The 27,211-nt window shown below is 38.8% G+C and overlaps 1 protein-coding gene across 1 annotated transcript in view; it reads left to right on the top strand.

Annotated features, from left to right (window-relative positions):
- The window catches only part of LOC122561112 (adhesion G protein-coupled receptor A3), a 522,394-nt gene that overhangs the window by 61,540 nt on the left and 433,643 nt on the right, over positions 1-27,211 (top strand). The window contains exon 2 of the mRNA XM_043712551.1: positions 2,773-2,844. Coding sequence (XP_043568486.1) covers positions 2,773-2,844 — 72 coding nt within the window. The remainder of the gene's footprint in view (positions 1-2,772; positions 2,845-27,211) is intronic.

Here is a 27,211-nt window from a genome sequence, read left to right as displayed (position 1 = left end):
GAGATCTAACCTTGCTAATCAGTCTCCCATGGGGAACCTTGTCGAACGCCTTACTGAAGTTCATATAGATCACATCTACTGCTCTGCCCTCATCCATCTTCTTTGTTACTTCTTCAAAAAACTCAATGAAGTTTGTGAGACATGATTTCCCACGCACAAAGCCATGTTGACTATCCCGAGTCAGTCCTTGCCTTTCCAAATACATGTACATCCTGTCCCTCAGGATTTCCTTCAACAACTCTGAACATTTCTGTGAAACAAACAAACCACATTAGTCCTTTTTACATAGACAGACCCTTGTCACCACTTGTCCAGAATTTAACAAATGATTTATTACGAAGTATTGTGTGCATATAAAGCAAAGAACTAGTGAAAACCTGGGGAAAATGCATCACAAGACAGGCAGTTTACTTTGGAACAGGTTGATCGGGAGTGAAGTAAAAAGGATTTGTATTGGTGTAGTACACAATCCAAAAATGTGCAGGTTAGGTGAATTGGCCGTGCTAAATTGCCCGTTGTGTTAGGTGAAGGGGTAAATGTAGGGGAATGGGTCTGGGTGGGTTGCGCTTCGGCGGGTCGGTGTGGACTTGTTGGGCCGAAGGGCCTGTTTCCACACACTGTAAGTAATCTAATCTAATATATACTTTTGAATGAAAGTGAATCAGTTCCAAGATTTCCGTGAGAGAAAAACAGGGGAGTTTCGTTACTCAAAAAAAATTGCAACAACAAACATGCTTATACTCAAAACAGAGGTAAAGATCTCATAAAGAAGGTGGCTTGGTGTTGTTTTAAGAGGCATTTAAAAGAGACAGGAAGATGAAGGTACTTGCAGTTCACACTTTAGAGTGAATTTAGAGCAGGAATGAACTTGAGGTCCACTTCAGTAATTGATTGCAGGTGTTGCTCACAAAGCCACCAGCATTTATCTTCCTTCTCGAATTGTCCCTGGGTGGTGGTGAGCCTCCTTCATGAATCACCGTAGGGATAAGATACTTCCACCCGTCAGTGAGAATCAAGGTTCAGGAATTTGATCCAGTATTGACAAGTGAAAAGCAATCAGTTTCCAAGGCAGGACCAACCATGTGTGAAGAAGACCTGGGATTAATGGCACTCCCAACTCCCTGTTGTTCTCCCAGGATGTGCAAGTCGCAGGTTTGGGAGATGAATGAGTGATTGCCGCAATGCATCCAGTTGTTGGTGCGCACTGTAGCCCCATTGTACCAGTGGGCAAATATTTTAGACTTTCTACTCACTAAATACTTCTGGAGTTTGGGGGTCACTGTTATTATGGAGGTAATTTAGAACATAGAACATAGAAAAGTACAGCACAGAACAGGCCCTTTGGCCCACGATGTTGTGCTGAGGTTTAATCCTATTGTAAAATATAATAACTTAACCTACGCATCCCTCAACTCCTGCTATCCATGTGCATGTCTAGTAGTCGCTTAAATGTCCCCAATGACTCTGCTTCCAACACCACAGCTGGCAACGCATTCCATGCATTCACAACTCTCTGTGTAATGAACCTACCTCTGACATTTCCTTTGTACCTTCCTCCTAATATCTTCAAACTATGGCTCCTCGCACCAGTCAATCCTGCCCTGGGGAAAAAGTCTCTGGCTATTGACTCTATCTATTCCACTCATTAGTTTGTACGCCTCGATCAGGTCTCCTCTCTTCCTCCTTCTCTCTAGAGAGAAAAGTCCAAGCTTATTCAACCTTTCTTCATAAGGCAAGCCCTCCAGTCCAGGTAGCATCCTAGTAAACCATCTTTGCACCCTCTCCAAAGCCTCTGTATCTTTCCTATAGTAGGGCAACCAGAACTGGACACAATATTCCAAGTGTGGCCTCACCAGGGACTTGTAAAGCAGCAGCAAAACCTTGCGGCTCTTAAACATGATATCCCTGTTAATGAAAGCCATTAATAATGCTTTCTTAACCACCCTATCCACTTGGGTGGCAACTTTGAGCGATGTTTGGTCTGTAATTGCCAGGGATATCCCTATTACCTTTCTTGAAAAGAGGAACAACATTCACCTCCTTCCAATCCTCTGGTACAACTCCTGTGGAGAGTGAGGAGGCAAGTATCCTCACCAGCGGCTTAGCAACCTCCTTTCTCGCTTCCCAGAGCAGCCTAGGATAAATCTGGTCTAGCCCTGGGGAGTTAGCAATCTTAATGTTTTCCAAAGTTTGTAGCACATCAACTTCATTTATCTTGATCTGGTCAAGACTGTATTCCAGCTCCTCCAAGTTTTCATTTACAACAAGTTCCCTTTCCATGGTGAAAACCGAAGCAAAAAACTCATTTAGGGCTTCCCCTCTCTGCTCAGACTCCTTGCACAAGTTCCCTCTGCTATCCCTGATCGGCCCTACCTTCTCCCTGATCACATTAGGGCAGCACAGTTAGCAAATGATACAAATGATCAGTTAACTTGTTTTGATGGTTTGCTTGAGCATTTGCTTCTTTGAAATATTTCAATAATTCTCAGAACATTAAAATCCTAGGTCTTGCTCTTACACCTGGTTGAACCAAACTGAAATCAAATGTAGTTGATCCAATTTTTATAAGTTGCAATAAAATGCAACATGTAAAGTTTCTATGTAACTGTAAAATGCTTTATGTACTATTAAGTAAAAATGAGTCTACATTTCATTCAACCTGCATTTTATTAATCTGCAATTTAGTAATTTTATGCTGACACAAAAAGAAATGCATTACACAGCAACTCCTTTTACTGTTCTCCATTAACTTTATTCTCTGACATTTTGCAGGATCCTGAGTAACAACAAGATCTCATTGCTGAAGAATGGCTCTTTCTTTGGCTTACGCTCTCTAGAGAGACTGTGAGTAACTGATCAGTATTCCTTTTTCTGGTATGCATAATGGGTGCAACATTTTGTTTTAAACTGTAATGACTGATAGGCAATCAAAATGAGGCCATTTTGAAAGTTGTTTTTCTTTGTGTGCAAGGGAGTATGACTGGCAACTAGCCAGCAAATGGTATGGTAGGTGATTGGTGGATGTAGACTTCAAGAAAAATACGCAGGAAATTGCTAGTAATTTTAAGCAAAATAAACTCTAATTCATGAGGTGAATAGCTGTCATGCACTTTACTGTTTTTCTTTCAAAGTGAATTCTATTTGTATTTTAACTCTTCAGGGACTAATGTTTGTTCTCAATGCCATTGCCAAAGGCAGTGTTGTATTGTTAAAATGCAAGTGGGGTGAAATTCAATAGCCCCTGAAAATGTGGATGGGGAATCATAATGCATAATTAATCCATGCCTATTCAATGTGATGAAGGCAGTATGTTAATGTTGTGATATATACTATCCATGCTGTTGTGTCAGCAAGGGACCCAATATTATAGTGGGTGTGGTGAGCCGCCACCATCTTAAACTAACCCGGCAAAACCAGCCTGTGCCTGTAATAGGGGAAATGTGTTACTGTTGAGGTAGATGCTGAAATTCCTTGTGTAATTGATTCTGACGCAGGAAAGATAAATGAATGGCATAACATAGACCAGATTGGACTGCGAGGTTCATGGATGCTGCACTGAAGGCCTTGGAGGAGGAAATGTAGAAAGTAAAAAGGGATGTTTGGTGTCCATAGTGATTTTTAAAAGGCCTCCAGACATGCTCCAAAGGTAGTGGGAGCAGATTGTCTTGGAGGTCAACTTCAGAAGTCATGGCCAAAGGTTTTGAAGGAATGCCATAAAACATTGTCCGACCTCACAGAACTGGTCAAGGCCAATGAATTCACGTTCAGGTGCCAGGTTCTACCAACTGCATTGCTAGCCTCAGCCATTGTTCAAGTAATCTCCATCATTCACTCACCAAATAACTATGAATCAGGCTTCATGCGAATTTGAATGGCCCAATTCACTCTAAACTCTAGCACTGCTGCAGTCCTTACATAGACAGTTCACAGCTTGCATGCTCTGCCAATTACATGTACCAAATATATCTTAGCAGACACACTGAATGCCCCTTTCTCTCTTGCAAAATGAGGTGATATGCAAGCAAATGAACAAATGCTAATAGAGAGCTCAGGTATGCCTGAACGTTCTGTCTTCCACAGAGGAGATAGTGTTGGCTGTTATTGAAATGATTTTTGTTGAGACCATGATCAAAATAGATGCTGAAATTAATTAAAATTATGCAGCTTCCTAATTAACTGTACTTTTCAAATTCCATTTCCCATTCATCCCACAATGTCTTCTGATTTGCAAACTGCAAGTATACACCTCTTATTTTTCCTTCTTACCCATAGCACAAGGTGACCCTTGACACGCTTTCTTCCAGATGTTCAGCAAGTGATATCTCAATTCCTCAGACTGGTTTCTATCTCTCTGAAAGCATTTCAGAGGCCCTGATCAAAGATAACCTATTTTGGGGAGTGTGGAGAGAACAAGTATTATGTCACAATAGTGTGTGACTGGAAGAAGGGTCAAAGTGATCTTTCCCTGTTTTTGTTTGTATATTCATAAAGTCAGGAACAGCATCCTGTGTGATTTTGACCATGCTGCAATGTCATTCCTTTCAAAGTTGCCATCAGTGATCAAACACAACTTTTCCATCAATAAGTCTCCTCTGTTTCCTCTTGTTGGGTTTATCCACTCAGTTCCATTGTTCCCAATCTCAGCATTTCTTTCCATGAATTCTCGCTTCCAAATCCCAAATTTGATAGACCCTCAGGATCTCTTCTTAAAGTCCTTAATTTCCTAATTTACATGATGTCCTTTGGAAATTTTAGACATATTTAGTACATCAGGGCTGATGAATCACAACCTAATCTTACTATCACCTAACTTGCTCTTTCAGTTTTCTCTGTGCTGTCAGACTGCTATTCCATATTCGCTCTTGAATGAGCTGTCTTCAGCTGTTACCTTCAACAAAACATGGAGAGGATGAAAGCCTTAGTCTTTGGCTTCCACGCAAATATCATACTCTTGCTAAACTCTCTATTGATCTTTGCAGCTACCATGTTCCAGATTATTTATTGTCTTGCTACTATATTTGACTCTGAGCTAAATGTCTGATCCTATTTTTTTTCCAAGATGATGATCAGTTATTTTCAGTTTTGTAGAATTTCCTGATTCAGCCTTCCCTCAGCCCAGCTTGCACTGAAACCTTAACCTGTCACTTGGTCACCATTTGCTACTCTATGCTAGTGTTTTCCTGTACACTTTCCCATTCCCCATGCTTCCTGGATCACAGCTAAAGCTGAGTCCCAGTTGTCACCAGCTGGCTCTCTCAAAATCTAGAACCCCTTGAGATTGACCATTAGGGTCACCTTGAGTAGTCTCAGCAGAAATTCAATAGCCTCCCACTTCCCAAGCAGTAGCCTTTAAGGACCCAGTTCATGGCAGCATTGAGACAAATAATCAAGCATATAAGAGAGGCTTTTCACAGTTGTGATATTTAGTCCCTCCATTCTTTTTAGTTATTTGATAAAATGAAAGATGCTTGAGCATGGTGGATCAGTGAAACTTATTTTGGAATCATGGTTAGTCTTAATATTCTTAGAGATGTTAGAGCCTATCCATAAAGTTGTAAACTGAAGCCATATTAGGACTGAGTTAGATCAATGGGCAGTGACTTGTGCATTGGGAGGGATTCTTCAAAAAAGGTTATTTTCAGTAATTTGCCAGCTCAGAGCTCTAACTCTACTGTTGGGCCTTCCTCTTCCTTTGGAGCCGCTTCCACTTTATCCCTTGCTTGTGTTCCATGTTCCATGTGACTTTGGGCTTTTCCTACTGTAGTGTAAATATGTACAGCAAGCAACAGACAACAACAAAGGATGAACCTTACCCTGAACGATAGTGAACAATACACTCAGAGCTTTTATTTTAAGATCCTTATTGTCTCCTCTTTCAGGACTGTGTTTTTTGTGTGGCTGTCATGGCAAAACTGCAACATATCTGTGCCCAAGTTCCTGACAAGAATCATGAGGTGTTATTGAATGGATATCCCTTGCCTCAAGTGCACAGCCTACGTCCTGACAGTCTGGGGAAAAGAAAGGCAGTATCGAGGACTGGTGCAGTATGGAATCATCAAGTCTATTCAGCAACTGAAAACATAGCTTCATTATTTTCTGTCTTTGATGACTGCAGCTGGAGAATTGAAAAACAGAATGTTATAGAAAATTCCAGGTTCATTAGAAAAAGAATGCAGGGCCTTTTAGGTGCAACCAATCACTGAGGAAATCAAAGAATTCCAGAAAACCCTAAATGAATTTTAAGTTGCTAGCTAGTCTTCGTGGAGAAGGTGATGAAATATAACCCTGATCGCCATTCAAATTGGAGTGTGCACAGGAAATGGGGCTATAATTACTTTCACCATTAAAGGGCTTAGTGCTAGCTTTCAATCTTGGCTGCAACGTGTGCTACAGCTCAGTAACTGGTTCAGCGTGAAGTGCAGCCATATAACTTCTCTCCCATGTTCAAACACGAGTCTCCCCCACCATGCCTTCCCCTGTATGCACCACCCCCAGCTTTGTGCTGCCTTCCTTGCTTGCTGCTGTCCATCTCACATGGTAGTCTCAAAGGTAATTTACATCGTTCATTTTATATCACTGTGTTGTTGCCAATGCTGGAAAAGACTGCAGAACTTCCTGGAACCAATATAAAGTCAAGTACCAATCAGGATGCTGAAAACAACCTCAGCATCCCAGAATCCCTAATCAGAGATTAAGACATTTGTGGAATAATTATTTTCCCAATGTTTAACGTAGTTTTGTGGAGGCTTAGAAACTGTTGAATGCAAATCTCATAAATTGTTCATAATTTGGATGCCAGGCAATTATTAGCCATATTTTAATGTGCCATATATTCAGGTAACTGTAAGGGAATTCAAGGACAGCTTTGTGCATAATACATGAGGCATTCAAATGTGGAACGTTGTGCTGCCAAGTTGATTTAGTTCCCATTTTTGCAGAAAAACAGGAAAACAACATCTGGAAATAAAGAACTGTGGATCAGGAACTAAAACAGAAATTGCTGCAAAAAGACAGTAGGTCTGGCAACATCTGCGAAGAGAAAGCAGTGTTAACATTTTGGGGGTGGTGACCCTTCTTAATCGAAGTTGTCCCACCTATCCATTGCATAAAATAAAGTTTAAATCCAACTGCATATGAATATATAAATGCATTATCTTGGCGCCATTTCTAAATGGGGTATGATTTCATAGTTGTTCTATGTGAGGATTAATAACAATATTCACCTATAGCTCTTAAGCAGAAAAATACTGAACCTAAATGAGAAAGCAAAAATTCTCTCCTCGCAGGAATAATTGAGCTTGAATGTGCTTTTTGGTAATTTACTGCTAGTGAAATTGGTGAGTGCATACCTAAAACTATATTTGAATTAATTGAACCAATAGCTACCTTGTTCTCTGCGTGTGTAGTGATATACCTCTCCCTAATCATCTGAAATTCCTTTAAATTTGGAAAATTCTCAGTGGACCTGGAAACTGCAGATGTAACATTTCTATTCAAGAAAGCAGGAACCTACAGGCCAGTTAGCCTAACATTTCCCATTTGGAAAAGACTAGACTGCATTATTAAGGAGGTAATATCAGGATGTATGGGAAATCATAATGCAATCAGGCAGTATACACATGGTTTCATGAAAAGGAACCTGTGTTTGATAAATTCATTAGAGCCTTTTGAGAATGTAACAAGTGATGTGGTTAAATGGGAACCAGTATATATTGTCTATTTGGATTTCCAAAGAAAATTTTATAAAAATAGAACTAACAAGACATGATGATTGGAAAGATATATTAATGTGGATATCCCATGTGATGGCATAGTGGTAATATCGCTGGACTAAGAATCCGAGCAACATTTTTACCCCTAGACCAGGAGGCCTGGGTTCAAGTCCCATCTGAGCCAGAGGTGCCTTAAAGCAACTCTGAACAGAATGATTGTAAAAAAAATTCTTTAAGGGCCCTCTTGTGGCACACTAGTGCTGTCCCTACCCTGGGACTGGGTGGCCCTGATTCAAATCTTATCTGCTCCAGAAGTGTGTAACAACATCTCTGAACAGATTGATTGGACAAGTTAGAGGATGGGCTCACATGAAACAGACTTTAGGTGAATGGGTGATTTCCGATTTGTAAACTGCAACACGTGGAGTACATAGGGATCAGCACTGGTTCCTATTCTCCCTGGTTGTATCAGACAATTTCTTTCCTCACAATAAAAAGATAAGTAGTAAATGCAGTGATTGCAATGAGATCAGCAGGTGTACCTTATAGAATGTGAGTTACCTGATTGGGCTGGATAACTTGGGCCAATCAGGGACCCCTGGCTGACAGATATAAACAGGAGTGTCAGAGGTTCTGTTCATGCTGAGACCTGGCCCTGAGGGGGCTGGATCCATATCAAGGACTCTCCACTTGTAAATAAAGGGTGACTAGGTCACGGAATGCGGGCCTCGGTGGAGTTATATCAGTAAACTAAATTCTGAGGAGAATATATAGAATCTTCTCAGAAGAATTAAAAGTATGGGCAAAAATTTGGAAGATTAAGTATAACGTGGAAAATTGTGAGGTGGGAAGAATTAAAAAGTAGGAAATATATATATAGAGAGAGAGAGACAGCAGAATGCTGAAATACAGAGGGATCCAGGTGTTGTTGTATATGAATCACAAAAATGTAACATCCTGGTGCAGTACAGCAAATAGAATTACATTAATGGAGTATATCTGTCAGGAAGTTTTGCTGCAACTGTGCAAGGGATTGGTGCGAGCATATCTGAAATGCCTTGTCCAGTTTTGGTCTCCTCACTTTCGGAAGAGAATGCTCGCATTGGATGCAATTCAAAGAAGGTTTCCAAGCCTGTTTTCTGGGATCAACATCTCACCTCATGAGGAAAAGCTTTCAAGAATGAGAGGCAATCCCATTGCAACTTAATATTCTGACGTTGTTGATGGAGTAGATACTGAAAGGATGATTTCCTTGTGAGAGGTTTTAGAGCTAGCAGGCACTGTACAAAGACAGTGTCTAGATTAGAGTGGTGCTGGAAAAGCACAGCAGGTCAGGCAGCATCCAAAGAGCAGGAAAATCGACGTTTCGGGCAAAGGCCCTTCATCAGTTCTGGTTTCCAGCATCTGCAGTCCTTGCTTTTACCTCCTGTACAAAGGAGAAAGTGAGGTCTGCAGATGCTGGAGATCAGAGCTGAAAATATGTTGCTGGAAAAGCACAGCAGGTCAGGCAGCATCCAGGGAACAGGAGAATCGACGTTTCGGGCATAAGCCTGAAGAAGGGCTTATGCCAGAAACGTCGATTCTCCTGTGACTGGATGCTGCCTGACCTGCTGCGCTTTTCCAGCAACACATTTTCAGCTCCTGTACAAAGACAGATCATTGATCGTTGGGATTCTTTTCCCTAGAGAGAAGTCAGTGTTGGTTCATTGAATATATTCAAGGCTGAGATGGACATATTTTTGATTTTCTAAGGAGTCAAAGGGACTGAAGGGTAAGCAAAAAATGGAAAGGGAAACAATCAGATTGTTTATAGTCTCACTGAATGGCAGAACAAGTTCAAGAAATGAAATAGCCAACCCCTACTCCTATTTCATTTGGTCTAATACTTAAATTTTAAAACCAAAAGATTTAATTAAATTGTATTTTCTCACCGAGATTTGTGAAGAGCGTAACAGTAAATGGAGCTCAATAACATCTGGCAGTTGGCTAGAACCTGAAGAGAATAGTACTCGACAAGTAACAATCCATTCTCCCTTTCACTGCAGAGATCTGAGTTCACTGTTTAGTTGATCATTCATAGAACTAATTACTTACAGATTTAGAGAAATGCAAGTGCCTAATTATGGAGGAAAAGAGCAAGTCGGTCACATTTTTCATCATTAAATATTCTCTGCCTGTGATTGTGTCGAGAATTAAAATTTATTAGAATATTGCTGCTTTTCATATTTAAATCCTCCAGGGATGTTTTATCAGAAGGTTTCACAGAAACTCTGTCAAGCTAAAGGTTTTTGTTTTTATTTCATTCATTTTGTACAATCATTGATTTTCAGCACAATTACATTATAATGCCTCTCCTTCATAAATAAGATGGTGTTGTTTTAAAATCTATCCCAATGTCGAAAATGTATGAAGAAATTCTCAAATTGTATTAGATAATTGATTTTCTTCATTCAGTACTAACAAAATCTGGTTGCCATTTGTGAAAGCATTAGCTCAGGAGAGCCCTATAAGGGAGGAGTGTGTCAAAGCTTTAAAAAGAACCTTAGGGAAGGAAACAAGCAGAAAACCAATATAAACGCAAAGGGTACGCTGAATGAATAATTAGTTTGCATGACCTTGCATTTAAACATTGTGTAGTATTTGTAGAATTTATATTAAATTTAATGAATAGTGAGAAGTTTTATTTGTTTAAAAAGAACTGGTGTGCGCAGTTACAACTATGGTAGGCCACTGCTGCATTTGTCAAAATTAGTCAAAAAACTATGTGGATAGATTTTGTCTGTCACAGAGACAGAATGGTTTTACTGTATCAGTATATTTATTTATTGAATTTTTAATGCAGTGCTGTATCTTGAAATCTTACTTTTCTTTTCTCCAGGGATCATATGAAGTATTTTAAATGCATGCTCAGGCAATTGTTTACTCAAGTGGATTATGCTATGTATCCTGCTCTGGGATTGCAGTGAATCAGACAGTGTCAGGAGGGCAAGAAATTGTTTGAAAAATTGCATGCTTTCCAACACTAGACTCATGAACTTCAACCAGTTCATTCCAGCACATGTACCAAAATGTGATTTTAATTTTAAAATGTGAACGTTTTGCTTGGATCAAGGTTTGAAAGAAATGCAATATATTTTGCAAGGCACTTTAAAAATTTCTGAGTAGCTACTTTGAAAATAAAACATGGATCTTTATTTAAATTTGTGTAAATATTTAGAAATTCCAGTTTTGCCTTAAGACTTTTCACTGAAGTTGTGCATTATGTCTTAAAACCATGCCTTTATTACAACACAACCGTATTGATGTGGCTCATTTCTTGTATTTGCTAAAATATCGCATTGCAGTCTGGAGGACATCTTTAGACCAAGCAGGTCATGAACAACATGAAGAAATATTAGGGCAGATGACCAAATATTTGATTGAAGATTTCTGTTTTTAGTGAGTTTTGTAGACACGGAAAGTTGGATGAGGGAGGTTGGAGAGACCTGGGAACATTGAGATCTTCAGACCCAAGTAACACAAAGGACAATCAACAGTGCAGAGATTGGGGATGCTGTGAAGCAGTTTGGTTATCTTGGGAGGTGACGGTATGTGAATGAGATGATAGAGACAAGGATAGGTGAGGCTATGAAGGGATTTGGAAACAAGAATGAGAATTTTCAAAATCAAGACATTGCTCGACAAATGCCAGCTATTAATCAGTGAGGAGAGGGGTGATAGGTGAATGTCATTTAGTGTGTGCTTGGACATGGGCAGCCGAGGGTCTGGACAACTATAAAGTTCACAAAGCCCAGATGTGTAAAAGAATTAAGTCTCAATAACAAAAGCATTGATGCAAGTTTTAGCAACGTCTAATCTTTAAGCAAGGGTGCAGACAGATGATGTTGGGAAAGTGAAAGCATGCAGTTTTAGAGATAATGTGGGTATGCTGTTGGAAGCTTACCTCAAGTCCAAACGCAACACCAAAGTTGCAAACAGTCTGGCTCAGTCTAGAAGAGGAGGGATGAATCCAATGGCTAAGGGGCTGAGTATGTGATGAGAACCAAAGACAATAGCTCCAGTCTTCCCACCATTTAAGTGGGTGCAAAACTGCTGCGTCTGCAATGCTGGATATTGGACAAGTTGTCTAATTATTTAGAGACAGTAAAGGAGTAAAGAGAGATGATGGTAGAGTATCTGTATGCAAGAGGAGATTTCACAAAGGAGCAATATTTGGATAAGAAACAGGAAGGGGCCAATGTTAGATTTTTGTGAAACCAGACGTAATTGTTGATGTGTTACAAGAAAAGCCATTTCATGCGATACAGTGACTGTAATTTGATAGTTAAGACTTGAACCAGACAAGGGCAGGCTCATCCAGGCTGGAGGATGGTGAAGTTTAGAGTGGTCAACTGTGTTGAAGATTACAGGCAGGTCAAGAGGAATGAGGAGGGATTGCTTACTTTTGTGATGGTCACATTGGACACCAGGCATGACTTTAATCAAGAGCCTTTTCTGTGCTCTTGTAAGGGCAGCAGCTGAATTGGAAGGATTCAGGAATTTTCAGGAAGGATGAGAGATGGAAGGACGTTAAAGGAGTTTGGTAAGGTGGCAGTCATGGCTGACTAAGTCTGAATTTTAATAACGAATGAATTCAAAGATTAGGTTATAAATCACATTTAAACAAATGCTGTTGCAAATCCTGCTTAAATTGACACAGGCGTGAAAAATGTTCATATTTTCTCCTGTGCGAGCAATGTGGAGTAATCTTTATCATTCGCAATAAGTAGGTTGAATCTTACTACAGAGCTTTCCACACCTCAACTCCTTTTTATCACTGTATCAAGATGCTAGTTGCAATTCTCAGACAGTGCTTCATAGGAACATAGGAGTAGGAGTAGGCCATTTGACCCCTCAAATCTGCTTCACCATTCAAGAAGGTCATGGCTGATCGGTGGCCTAACTCCACATACCTACCTTGGGCCCATGTCTCTTGATACCCTTGATTAATAAAAATTTGTCTATTTCAGATTTAAATTTAACCATTTAATTTGCATCAACCGCCATTTGAGGAAAACCATTCCAACCTCTTTGTGAGCTTCATACCATGAGGTTAAAACTGAACGCTATGTCTCCTAAATCTTAGTAAAAATTTTTAAAATGTGTACATTAAAAAATTAAAGTAAACAGTTTTGTTCTGTTGGAACGGTAGGTGGAAGAAGTCTGGAGCATACATTACTTGTACTCAAGAATTTCAATCTTTATTGTATGTAATTTGTTTATTAAGGCCAAAGTCAAAATGGAGGGGCCATTCTTTGCTGAGGTTCAAAATTAATGTGGAGGATCACTAGCACGTAAGGGCACAGCAATAGAAAAAGAATCATTGCAGCACATCAGAGTTCAATAAGTATCATGTCCCTGTCTCAGGTTTTTATGCAAACAATTATTCAGTTCTCAGATGAATTTGCTAATCTAATCAGCTCTTAGTACATCCTTTGGCAATCCATTTGATATTGTCAATAACATTAGTTAAATCTCAACAGTCTTTTCATTGTACCTGTTTTAAATTTAATGTTATGCCCCTTATGTAATTTGTGATTATGCTAATTGCAACATCTATAATTTCCATACCTTCTAGGGTCGGCTAATTTTAAAAAGGTCATTCCTGACCTATCCCTTTTCCAGTTTAACTAATACAGTCTTCACTCTGAATTCAGGTGCCTAATCTTAGCATGCACTTCTGATATCCTTCACTGCGTTCTCAGTGATACTCAGGCCTGTGTAGAAATGAGTCCATAAACTATGCTAATGCTTAGAGCTTGACAGAGAGAGCCATAATTTCTGTGCTACTGCTGTCGTTGTGAGTTAGCTGTTGAATGCAGATAGCTTTATGCATCATGACTGCTAAGCAATTAGAGAAATCATCCTACAGTATAGTTTAGGATCAAAGTCATTCTTACAGGCAAGTCACAACTACTGCTTTGATTATTCGTTCAATTAACATCGACAAATGATGTTCTGCAATTGTGCATGCATATTCAAGGGAAAGGCACCTTGGAAACCTAAGGATCCCCTCAAATTTTTGTTTTGTATTTGCTTCCATGCATAAAGATTCGTCAAACATGTTTGATTTTTGGACTAATTACACTGCCTTTCTGCATTTAAATTTAATATTATCCATAAGTAACATAGACCAATTATGTGATCTGTTTGTCTGTACAACTATAATTGTTTTTATTACAAAATATTGAAACAAATTGGAATGCTTTCCTACATTTCCAAGTGGTAAGATGCTATGACCAGATCACAAGTAAAGTTCCCAAAACCATTACCATGTCAGCGATCTGGGTTCAATTTCAACCTCAGGCAACTGTGTGGAGTTTGCACATTCTCCCCGTATCTGTGTGGATTTCTGCCAGGTGCTCCGGTTTCCTCCCACAGTCCAAAGATGTGCAGGTTGGGTGGATTGGCCATGTTAAATTCCCCATAGTGTCCATGGATGTGCAGGCTAGATGGGTTAGCCATGGGAAATGCTACTGGGGGTTTGGGGAGCAGGATGGGTCTGGGTGGGATGCTCTTTGGAGGGTCAGTGTGGACTTGATGTGCCAAGTTCCTGTTTCCACACTGTAGGGATTTAATGATCAGGGTTACAGATGGAATTTACCAAAGCTGTAAGGTGAGGGACCCTCCTTCTATTTTCACACATCCCCCTTGGGTTGCAACAAGTTTAGTTTTAAAAGGATCCCTTCCCTTTCTCCAAGACCTATGTATTAAAAGGAGCCAAGTTAACCATGCTTTGGTGAATAAACAAAACTAGTAAGAATAGATAAGAAGAAATACCAATGCAACATATGCAGAGTTGAGTTGTAAATGAGCCAAATATTTTTTTAAAGAAAAGTTATACGGATCAGTCTCTTAATTGTTCTTGAAGAATAGATAGTTGAATGTTGTGGCCATTGCTTTGATGTTTACTGATAGTTTGACATTGATTGTACCATTAGTTACATCACCCTTAGTTTTGTAAACCAATTGAGATATCCAATATTCAAATGCACCATGTAAACATTAAAATTTAAGAACCAAAGGAGCAAAGCTCCATGGGATTCTGTGAGGTCATGGGGGTGCCTCTGTTGACCATAGTCCCCTCTTTAGGCCAGGAATCCTTTGGTCCCAGTGGCCCTTCAGAGGTGCTGCCGGGAGGGCATCTCTAGGATACCAACCTCCCTGTGTTGAGAAACATTGTATATCAGCAGGACAGCGATGGGTAGTTCTTACAATTTAGGCAAAAATGAGGACTGCAGATGCTGGAGATTACAGTCAAAATTAGCGCAGCAGGTCAGGCAGGATCCGAGGAGAAGGAAAATTGACATTTCGGGCAGGAGTCCTTCAGGAAATACATCTTCTTTCAATGTTACCTACATTGAACCTTCTCGCCTCTGTTCTTGTCACTGAAGGAGTGATAACATTCTGACTGTCTCTCCGCAGATGGAGCCTAATTTTCTGAGTCTTTCCAGCATTTTAATTTTTCATATCAGATGTCCAACATTTGCAGAAATTTGCTTTTCCAATCCTTTTATGTTAGTGCCTCTGTTAGCTGGTATTCTGGTCTTTTGTAGTCTGGTTACCATCATTCTTCCTTTCATGGTCCCATCCCAAGCTCAATTTGCCAATCTATACCAAAGACATGTTTTACTTTGTCTTGGGATTAGTGTTTCAGGTTTAGTGAGAAAACAAGATCTAGTTAGGTGAGCAGAAAGTGCTTTCCATATGTTTGGAAAAACTTAAAAGGAGCATTTGAGTCTCTCAAAATATTTGGCAAACCTTTTCACTGAGGTAACGTGTGGCCAATGCAGCAGTATGAATGTTTCGCTTGAGTGTGTTTCTGCAGCCAATGAAATATTTATTCCAAAGAATATTTTTTAACAAGTAGAATTCTGTACGAAACAACATAAGGAGGCTCATTTCAAGGCTGTGCCCCAGGTACTAATTAAACAGCTTGGACTCTGCCAGATTTAAATCTCTCAGAATATTTTCAGTTTTAAAGGAAAAGCACTATTTGCAAAGTTTTTGGATTTCATTGCTTCTGTAGCCAGGGACTAGCTAATTTGGGGCTCCTTTTCTTTCAGAGAATTTCAGGTAACATTTAGCAAAAGACAATGGCATGGTAATGTCACTTCACTCACACTCTCCCAAACTGCTTTGGTTGTCTTGTCACGTAGACAAGTTTCTTTGTTCACTATACTTGCTTTTATGACTCACATAGGATCCAATAAATTTGCAAAAGTTATTTGAATTCCCAGTAAAAGCCTCAAAGGAATGCCTTGACAAGATTTCAATTTGTAAGACTTCTACTGTAACAAACAAAACGCAATATTGATTAATATGATGAAATTATGGCTTTAATGGATGTATTTGGACCTGGCTTTTTTTAAAGAGAAGCCTTGAGCTATAGGAGCCAGCTGTCACCTCCAAGCCAATCAAGTAAATAGGTTGTGAAGCCTCGGGGTTTAAAAAAATTGGAATAATAGAAGCAGTATGAATGGGTGAGTCTGACTCCCATAGAATCAGGATTCCAGTTTAGCTTTCAGTAGTTGTTGAGGTTTTGAAGTTGGCTGTGGAAGCTGTCTCTCTCTCTTTCTCTGCTACAGCTAAAACCTTGGGTCCTGTCTGTGCTGCCTGAATTACATGTGAGACTAATCATTCCATTAATAGGCAATAAACATCGGAACTACTGAAAAGTTAACCCTAATGCGTTATGATCAAAAACCCATGCTACACTCATGCATTACACCACTCTTGCAGCAGAAAAGCAGTCTTTACAGGATGCAGTCCAAGAATATTTTCCATTTCCAAAGGGTTCATGTATCCCTGATACATCAAATTGTATTGGCCAGTGACTGTCGAACAACCTGACCATCAGTTGTCTGAGAAAACCGATACTAACTTTGAGTCAGAAGGCAGACTGTAAATAATGTTTGCTTCCAACCTGATCAGGGCAAATGTTCCAGAGTCTTTAGATCATCAGGCAATTCCTTCTCTAGAGACTATCCTCCCTTGGACATTTTACTTAATAACTCACAGAAGACTGGCAACTTCTCTCTGCTGACTATACCAGTTGCAAATTTTGTCTCTGGGAGACTTCTCTTACTCTCTTTCCAAAAGTTTGAAACAGAAAGTCTGCCCTAATTTAGCCTAGCTGCTCCTGCCTATGTTCTCAACAAGGGTCGATATTGGCTCGTAGTCTCCTTGGTGATCAAGTCAAGCTTGTTGAGCAGAATGAGTAGAAGATCAGGTACCTCATCTTTATTCTTTAGGACCTTAAATTGAAACAGATAATTTAAAAGAAAACAATATTAATAAAAACCTCACATTAGTCACTCCTGAAAAGAATTTAGACCCAGCAGAGGCAATATGTGGCAGAATTCACTTCCCTTTGAATGTGTTTCTTTCAGATATTTATTTTTGTAACCAGTTGCCTGAGTGGTTACCCTGCGATGAATAAACATTTTTATATTTTGACATTTTGCAACATCCTTTCTGTTTGTCTGATATTACAGACTTCTCCTCTAACTGTTTATTCATGTGCTGGAGCTGATTTTTAAAAAAAATCTTACCCTAGTCAGTTTATGCCAGACAATTTTCTTAAATATTCCTGCAAATTTTTTTCTTAAAGTAGGGAATGAACATAAATAACATTTTCCAGTTGTATCACATTAGGAATATATTATTTACCGATCAATGTTAGAATTTCATGGAGGGAAATAGCCTGTAGATTTGATCTGGAAAATCGGGTTAACTGGAACAGGCTTTGCATGTGTGCATCATCTGACTGTGGTAATGATCAGCGTGACATCGCATTATAATGTACTATACCAGCTGGAGCTGTTGGCAGACAAGTTAATCCAGCCATCAAACTGAGATAGTGGCAAACAGTGGCAGATACAGCCACATTGAATTATGCAGCTGTTGCTGTGCAAACCCTTTTAATGTTTGTCTGTCACCTCTCCACTAAAGTTGTATGCTACTTAATGTATTTGCTTCCAAATTATAACTTGTAGAATTACACAATATGGAGGAGACTAAGAGTATAGACTTGATACAAACTTTGACTCAGGCATTGAATTCAAATCTATCTGTTCTTATTGTATTCTTTGTGTAAAAGTTATAATCGAATCATAACAATTTGATCCCAATTTAGGATTTAGCTGTCTTCAAATCTTTCTGTGCCACCATGTGGGTGGCACGGTGGCACAGTGGTTAGCACTGCTGCCTCAGCGCCAGAGACCCGGGTTCAATTCCCGCCTCAGGCGACTGTCTGTGTGGAGTTTGCACGTTCTCCCCGTGTCTGCATGGGTTTCCTCCAGGTGCTCCGGTTTCCTCCCACAGTCTAAAAATGTGCAGGTTAGGTGAATTGGCCATGCTAAATTGCCTGTAGTGTTAGGTGTAGGGGAATGGGTCGGCGTGGGTTGTGCTTCGGCGGGTCGGTGTGGACTTGTTGGGCTGAAGAGCCTGTTTCCACACTGTAAGTAATCTGATAATACCTTGTTCTGCAATTCCATTTTGTGCGTGGAAGTATTTTTTTCATTCAAGAATGATGGAACAGAACTTCTGCAAGTTTTTCTGCTGCAATCTGTTCATAACGGGCCAAGTCAGTGCAAATATATTGAGGAACTTAAAGTGATAAAAGATACGAATATTGAGTTTTTGAAAACTTCCATACTGGTTTAAGAAACATCAATTTGGAACCCAAGCCCATCAATCAGATATGCCTTCACCCTGCCCAACTGACTAAACCCTGATTAATAAATCACCATTGAAACAACTCCACAAAGGCCAGCATCCCATTATCAATTCACCTTTTTATTTACATGTGCATAGTACGTGACACTGACCCAGCTAGCACCAAGCTATTTCCTAGAGTGAGCAGCACTCCTGACATGCTTGTTTATATCTGCCAGACAGGGCTTTCCTGAAGAAGGGCTTATGCCCGAAACGTCGATTCTCCTGTTCCCTGGATGCTGCCTGACCTGCTGCGCTTTTCCAGCAACACATTTTCAGCTCTGATCTCCAGCATCTGCAGACCTCACTTTCTCCTCAATGCTTGCAGCAGGCTTAAAAGTCCCAGTCAGGGAATTCATATTCTATAAGGTCCACCTGGCTGGAACCGCATTCGAATCACTACAACCATTATACCACTTTGTGAGCTTTGAAGAAGTCTCTTAAATTATGCTTTTCTTGGTGCAAGGCCTCTGGAAGGCTCTTTTCAAAAATAAAAATAAAATCAACTTTCTGAGAAACTGAGTACTCTGCACAATGAAACTAGTAAATCATATGTGTTGGTGTTGAATGGCATTGTCGATTATCTAAAAGTGGGCTGATCACAACAAGCTAACCAAAAACTTATTAAGGACATTATTGTAATAGGCCCATTTTCAGTGGTATAAATTGCTCTTGAGTGTCAAGGAATATTTTTTAGATAGTTTTATTTTTTAAATAAACAATTATATTTTAAAATGCAGCCTGAATATACTTGCAATATACTCTGTGACATACAAAGAAATTTGAGCAGAAATTTAAACAAAAGAAATTCAAAAAAACAAGATGTGTGTGGCTCACTGATTCCACCCAAAGTGAAAACTCAACTCTGTATCTGGGGGCAAACCACAGGAAAACCTGCAGTGTTAAATATTCACAAAAAGCTTGTGAATTTTACATGTAACTGTTTCATAATGCAGATATTTATAATTGGTAAAAGCTGAGAGACCCAGTTGTAAAATGTAAACGTTATCTATTTGATTTTTGTCTCGAAATGTGATGTAATTGTTATTATACTTGTTATGCCTTACTGGGGTAGTGCACTAGCCCAGCTATTCCAACAGTTGTCAAAGAAGTTAAAAAAATTTGTGAAGGAATGCAAAGACTCAACCTAACTATCAGATGGACCCAGGTTAACAGAAAACACAGACCACATTTTTGTACTTTGCAAGGACTGCTATTTATTACAATTAAAAGGATTCCAACCACAGGCAAACAGTTATGAACTGTTGACATATAATTTTACTGACTCTCTTTTCTAAAATCCTCAGTACCCACACATATACAGACAGACAAAAAGAAAATTGGGGTTATGCGTAGAAAATATAACTAGAAAAGCAGTTCAAAGATGCGAGTCCTTAGGATTTCATGGGCCCGTCATTTGGTTTCCCAAGTTTGGGGGGTCTCTGATATTTTCCTTCAGGTCCCTTCACTTCTTTACAACAAACACTGAGCAACTGGTTTGTAAATTATAAAGTATTTCACTTATTGGTTAAAAGGAATAGCTTAGAGAACTGTTGGGATAAAATAAACTGGCTTTCTTCAGGCCTTAAGGCCAGTGTTTGAACAACAGGATAAATATCATACACAATGTGTTTCATTGACTTGTTTTTTAAAAGTACAGTATTTTGTTCTTCAGACCTTTGCTTTAAAACAGTCCTTTACCCAGTTTAGTCCACAATTTTAAAAAAGGTAAAATGAAAGGATATAGTTTCGCACTAATCATTTTGTCTTTTCAAAGGCTATGAAACTTTGGTTGCAGAATAAAAGTAGGAACACAAATCATTTCAAATTTTATATTCACTTTGTTTGTTAGGATGGTCTAGATTTGCACTTATGCATTGTTGGCGGCAGCTGCCTTAAGTGAGACTATTCTCAAAGTGCTAATTGACATCATATTTACTGAATAAATAAACAATGTGATGCAACATGTGTCGTGAAAGATCAGGAGCAGTGAAATAAAGTTTGATACAAATCCAAAACACTGGAGCACAACAGCAAGTAGTATTCATATCGTGCCTTTTAAACAACAAATATTCCAAGGTACTTCATAAAAATGTCAAACAACATTTCTCGCAAGCTACGTATAGAGATAGAAAGAAACTTTTATGGAGAGCTTATAGACAAGAAAAAACGGTAGAGAACCAGAGAATATTTGAGAATGAATCCCTTCAGTCTGTTTTGAAGGCTGCCAAAAATGGAACCGTTACAATTGGAGAAGGGCTAATACCCTCTGAAGAGCATCCCACCCAGTCCCCGTTCACCCCCTCACCACCCTATCCCTGTAACCCTGCCTTTCCCATGGCTAACCCATTAAGCCTTCACATCCTTGGACACTAGGGACAATTTAGCACGGCCAATCCACCTAATGTCCACATCTTTGTCTGTGGGATAAAACCAGAGAAAACCAATACAGATACAAGGAGAATGTGCAAACTCCACACAAACCATCACCCAAAGCTGGAATCGAACCCAAGTCACCAGTATTGTCAGGGAGCAGTCCTAACCACTGAGCCATTGTCAAATCCATGCTGTTTGTTGAGCTGGATGACCTCAGAAAGATAAGGAAGGATCCACAGCAAGAACAAAAATTTTAAAATCAAAGGATTGCTTAACTGGAAGTCAATGTTGATCAATGGGCACCAACATAATGGATGAAATGAACTTAATGCAAGTTAGAACAATGGGTAACTGAGTTTTAGATTACCTCAAATTGACAGGGGATGGATGATCAGGACTGTCAATCATGTCAAGAGGTAACAATTACTGGGACAATTATTTCAGCATCAAATGAGTTAAGCCAAGGAAACAGTTGGATAATGTTACTTGGATGGTGATAAGTTATCTTAGTTATGGCACAGTTATCTAACTGGATGCTCACTTTAAAGTCAATGACACTGTCAAGGTTATGAACAATCTGTTTAAGTTGCAGAGAAAAAGGTGGAGTTGGTGCTTAGATGGGAATGGGAAGGAAAGAAAATGTCTTTGGTTTTCCCAATATTATAGTTGGAGAATATTTTTACTCAGCCAATATTGGATGTCCTAATAACCAACCTGACAACTCAAGGGTGCAGAGATGTGATGATGAGGTAGAGCTGGTTGTCATCTCCTAAGTATGAAAATAGGCTTTGTTTTCCAATAATTTTGCCTGCAAATGAGAAATAGGAGGATAGCTCCTTGGGGTCAGTAGAGACAGTAGATAGTAGCGGTAATTGTTATGCAGCAGAAAGACAAGTCACCTTGGATGTTTCTGGAGAGATAGATAGGAATGGAACAAGTCAAACACTGTCTCGCTCAAATGGATGCTGCTGGAGTAATGTTTTGAGAAACAGAACAGAACAATAAGTTATTTAATAGGACACCATTCAACAGCAATAGCTCCAATGTGATAATATGGGAAAATATAGGCAGAATGTGCAGCACTGATTTAATTTGACTGTTGAATTTGTACAGACACCAGCATTTAAATATATGAATAGACATTAAGGAAAATCTGGTGTCCCCTATGGAGTCATCCCCTGAACTGCATGCTATCCCTAACCATACTTCATTTTGAATTATAGTGCAGGTTTAATGCATAAGCACGTTTAACATGAATATAACAAATAACAGCTGGTTGAAATCAGGACATGGCTACCTGTCAAAACATGATTTTGCTATTTAATTACAGTACAAGATTTAAATGAAACTCTTGGAACAAGTCACTGTAAATGTTATCGGGCAATCTGCTGAATAATTGAATACTATGCTGCTTCGAAGCCCCTCAGTACCAACCTGTAATTTCTAAATGACTGCGATGCCGCAGTATAATTTGGTAAATTCCATCACTATATTTCAATAGAGAGAGGAGCTATGTTGATTAGCTGTTCAACATTTTCACTGAGAGCTTTGAGGAGCAGCATGAAAAGTCCCATGAAACTGCAACATGGCGTAAGTCATTGATGCATAAATTTCCTGGTGTTTCTTGCACAGTAAGAATGGCAAATGCTGTGGAAGCACCATTTATATGGTGCAAGCCTTCAGCAAATTCAGGGCCAATTGTTTTACAGATGAAGTAAGAGAAAAGACTTTTTATTTACTCCAATCTAGGCATATTGCCAAAATTGGATATGCTGCTGACTGCTATGTGAGAACACTCAAAGTACTGACTGCAAAGGGAGTTCATAATTTCCTTTGAAAAACAAAATTCTGCTTGTGATTTGTGTGCCATGAGCTTATAATTCTGAACAGACATCCAGTGTGCCGCTTTGACTTTCTTCAGTTGAAACCAAGTTAAAAACATTAACCCTTTTCGGCATAAAACTTGAGAAGTTGTCATAGTATCCATCACACGTACATTTGTTTTGCAGAAATTGATTAACTTGAGTGTTCCATTTTGTTTTGGAACAGGCATTCTTCTTTCTGTGATGTAGATGTGCTGTTCATGAGTCACATTTCATTTGTATGGTGCTATGGACAATCAGTCAATCAAGTTTTTTGAGCTTTTTTTTATATTGCATTGGTTTGAAAAATCTATATTCAATTAAACTGATGTGTTTTTAAAATATCCTTTCTTGCATATATTCAACTATAGGCAAATGAGTGTTGCCCCCATAATTATTTTTTCTCAACTTTTGAATGTAAATTGAGTTTAACAATTCAAGTTCAAAAATGCAATACTAATTGCTTAAACATATAGGCTAACTTGAACTCGTCACTTATTAACAAGCCCTGTTAATCTAAACACCATACATAAAATTGCTAACTCAATCATTGCCTTTCCTCAATAATTGCTAGCTTGTATTTTCAATAAATGTAAAATGAAGGAACGTAAAATAGATATTTCATATTGTAAAATCTGTAATATTCACTGAAGATTGTCTACTTTCCTTGGACAACAATTATACAGGGGAATTGAGTCATCGTCAAATGACTTTTTAATTTTTACAACATCTGAATTCTGTTTCAACAGATCATACAAACTGGAGCAGAAGTAGATATTTGCCTCTTGAGTCTGCTCTGCCAGTCAATAAGATCATGGCTGGTCAGTTTGTGCTTCGAATTCCACATTCCCATCCACTCCTGATAACCTTTGATTCCCTTGCTTAACAAAAATTTATTTACTTGTGCCTTAAAAATACTTAATGACCCTATCTCCACTGCCTTCTGAGGCAGAGTGTGCAAATGTTGCACAACCCTGAGAAAACAAAATTCCCCTCATCTCTGTCCTAGAGAGAAGCGTGCTACTGATATTATTTACCATAAGTATTTTTCCCATATTTGTTATCACCTTAAACATTCAGGTATCAAAAAAACCAGAAAAAGGACCATTTGAGAAAACCTTTTTTGTTTACTTCTGGAGAAATTATGCACCTAGTGGTATTCTGAACATAGTTGAAATCGCATCAAAGATAAGTTTATATTTGCTACATAACATTTGTTTGGTCAAGCCAAATGTAAAATATTGATTTTGTCATCTTCAAGGGAAAGTATAGAGTGCATCAGTCTGCAATACAGGTAGATTTCAATTTATTTGTCCTGACTGCAGGCTTGCAAAAAGTTTTAGGTCCATGTAGACTTTAATTGTTTCTGTACCTGAGATATTAAGTTGGATCATGGATCAGCCATTTCCCTTTGAGTATGGAAGGATGGCCTACCCAGTTAACTACTGCGTACCAGTTAGTAGAGCCCTAACAATTAGTATGATCTGTCTGCATTTTCAATCATTTAACAGCGCATGGTGGAAAGATGTAAAATATCTTCTTCAAAGTTAGGAAGTGATAAACTACAGGTAATTGTATCTTCGTGATACTGGATGAGCTTGATGCAAGTAGTGAATGCAAGGTACATTTGAAAAATTTGCATAATTTTTGACAGATGTTTTAAAAAAAGGTCTACCACAGAACTTCCAAAAGTTGCCAGCAGGCTTTGAAAATAATACTGTTGTAGATTTTCATTGGAATAATCCCAAGTAAGTGTTCTGCCTACATTTGTTCCAAAATATGACATATTAAAAACCTACCATCTCTATTTGTTTTAAAGTGAAAGTCCATGTGACTAAAAGGACAGTGACAGCATGGATGCAGAACTGGCTATGGGGTAAAACATTTGTAGTACTCATGAACTGTTTTTTGGGATAGGGTAATATGCAATGGCGTTCCATCCATTCAGGAAGTGCATTTCAGTTCACAATAACTAAATCTGAAAAACAAGTTTCCTTTGTCAATTCTGGTTCTTTTGTCAATCATCTTAAACTTGGGTCACTTGGATACAGAATTTTCTATTCCTGCAATACAGGTAGATTTCAATTTATTTGTCCTGACTGCAGGCTTTGAGGGTGAATGTTTGGGAGCGCTACTCTTTTTGATGCATATGAACCTGGACATGTGTACAGAGGGGATAAATCCAAAGCTTACCAATGATGCTAAACTCAACTATGTCACAAACATCAAGAACATATGGACAGTATGGCAAAGTAGGCATCAATGGTATATTTTGGTTGAAGGAATGAAAATAATTTGAACTAAATGGTGCAATTTTGAACTAAACGGCACAATTTTGAAGGGAGTGCGGAAACAAAGATCTGTGTGCCAAATGTTTTTACACAGGAGAGCAAGTTGAAGACATCATTGAAAATGCGTATGGCATCTTAGCTTTATTAGTAGAAGGACCAAATACAAAAGCAATTACGTTGCCCTCAACGTGGATAAAACAATGGTTATTCCTAATCTGTATTCTATTCTGGAAACTGCATTTGGGAAAGATGTCAAACCTTTGGAGCGATGATGGAAGGGATTTATTAGAATGTTGCAAGGGGTCCATGGACAGACTAAAGAAACTTTGGTGTTTTAGGGTTAAGGGAAGAAGGATTCAAATCATGTTGAAATTTGATAGTGTGTAAAGCATTTTGCAGGAATAGAAAATTCTGTATCCAAGTGACCCAAGTTTAAGATGATTGACAAAAGAACCAGAATTGACAAAGGAAACTTGTTTTTCAGATTTAGTTATTGTGAACTGAAATGCACTTCCTGAATGGATGGAAGTAGGTCCAATAGAACATTCAAAAGAAATTGCATAATCACTTAAAGAAAACACAAGGCTATGGAGAAAGAGCAGTAGATTTCGATAAACTGGAGCTGATCTATGCACAATGGGCTAAATGGTGAACTTCAGCACTGCTTTATCCTATGACGTCTATAGCTTTAATTAGAAGATAAGAATGTGGACATGGTACTAGAACATAAGGTTAACAGTTACCAATACAAGTGGAATAGGATTGGAGGAAAGAATTTACAAACTAATAAAAGAAAGTGAAAAGGTCTCAGATCTGATGGTATGCATTCACATAGTCTCAGAGAAGAGGGAAGAAAATGGAAAAAGTAAACAAACAAAATGCAATAAATGCTAGTTATAGATTTTTAACATCTTTAATAAGATACTACATGGTATGCCAAATATTCAGGCACATGAATGAGGAGACATGTAGCTGAATGGATGACAAATTGGCTGAAAACCAGAAGCAGACAACACGAGTAAAGGTAAGTTATTCATATTGGAAGAAGAGAGAAAGCATTATTTCATGAGGATCTGTTCTGGGGCTAACCATGTTATAGTAATTTTTATTAGTGATTCAGAATTAGAAATAAGTAACTTACTATTCAAATTTAGAGAGATGATATCTATCTGGGGATAGAACTGGCTAAGGAAGAAGGCAACGTAATGCATTACATGAACAAAATTTGATGACTGGACAGTTGAATGGAAAATTCAACTGGTAAGTGCAAGATGATGCATTTTAGTAGCAACAAGAGAAATGTTACTTTCACTTTATAGTTAAGACACTGAATGAGACAGAAGATCAAAGTGAGAAAATCATTAAAAGCAATATTCTGAGTTAGCAAAATGATGAAAACACTAACAAGGCATAGGAGTTTGTGAAATTATGTTAAACTTATACAGATGAGAAGGATCTGCATGTATAAAGTCTCTTTCATGATCACTGGGTGTTCCACAGTGCCTTATGGCTGATGAACTGTAGGCACTGTTGTAATCATACAATGGATACAGCACAGAAGGATGCCATCTGGTTTATCATATTCATGATGGCTGCCTTCAAGGGAATCACAGCTAGTCAGGTGATGGAACTTGAACTCACAACTTTCTGATTCCTACACGAGTGCTGTGAACTGAACCAGAGCTGACACCTAACTAGTGTACTGGTCACCTGTCCTAGCCTCCATTCTAGAAAAAGTGCATACCAACAGCAAATAGATGTAAAAGAAGATGTAAAGCATGGTACCAAAAAATAGAGATCGGAGTTAAAAATCACACAACACCAGGTTATAGTCCAACAGGATTAATTGGAAGCACTAGCTTTCGGAGCACCGCTCCTTCATCAGGTGGTTGATGACCTGATGAAGGAGCAGTGCTCCGAAAGCTAGTGCTTCCAATTAATCCTGTTGGACTATAACCTGGTGTTGTGTGATTTTTAATTTTGTACACCCCTGTCCAACACCGGCATCTCCAAATCATAGCGATCGGAGCGATTGAAAAGATTCTTAATTTTTTAAACCTTCTTCTTTAAAATGAGAAAAGTTGGAGATGATCAGATAAAAGTTTTTAAAATGATGCATGCTGTCAATAGACAATAGACAATAGGTGCAGGAGTAGGCCATGCTGCCCTTCGAGCCTGTACCACCATTCAATATGATCATGGCTGATCATCC

The sequence above is a fragment of the Chiloscyllium plagiosum genome, chromosome 22 (assembly GCF_004010195.1).
Source record: "Chiloscyllium plagiosum isolate BGI_BamShark_2017 chromosome 22, ASM401019v2, whole genome shotgun sequence".
Taxonomy (NCBI): Eukaryota; Metazoa; Chordata; class Chondrichthyes; order Orectolobiformes; family Hemiscylliidae; genus Chiloscyllium; species Chiloscyllium plagiosum.
The sequence above is the reverse complement of the archived record's forward strand: the minus strand, read 5'-3'. Positions and strand labels throughout refer to the sequence as shown.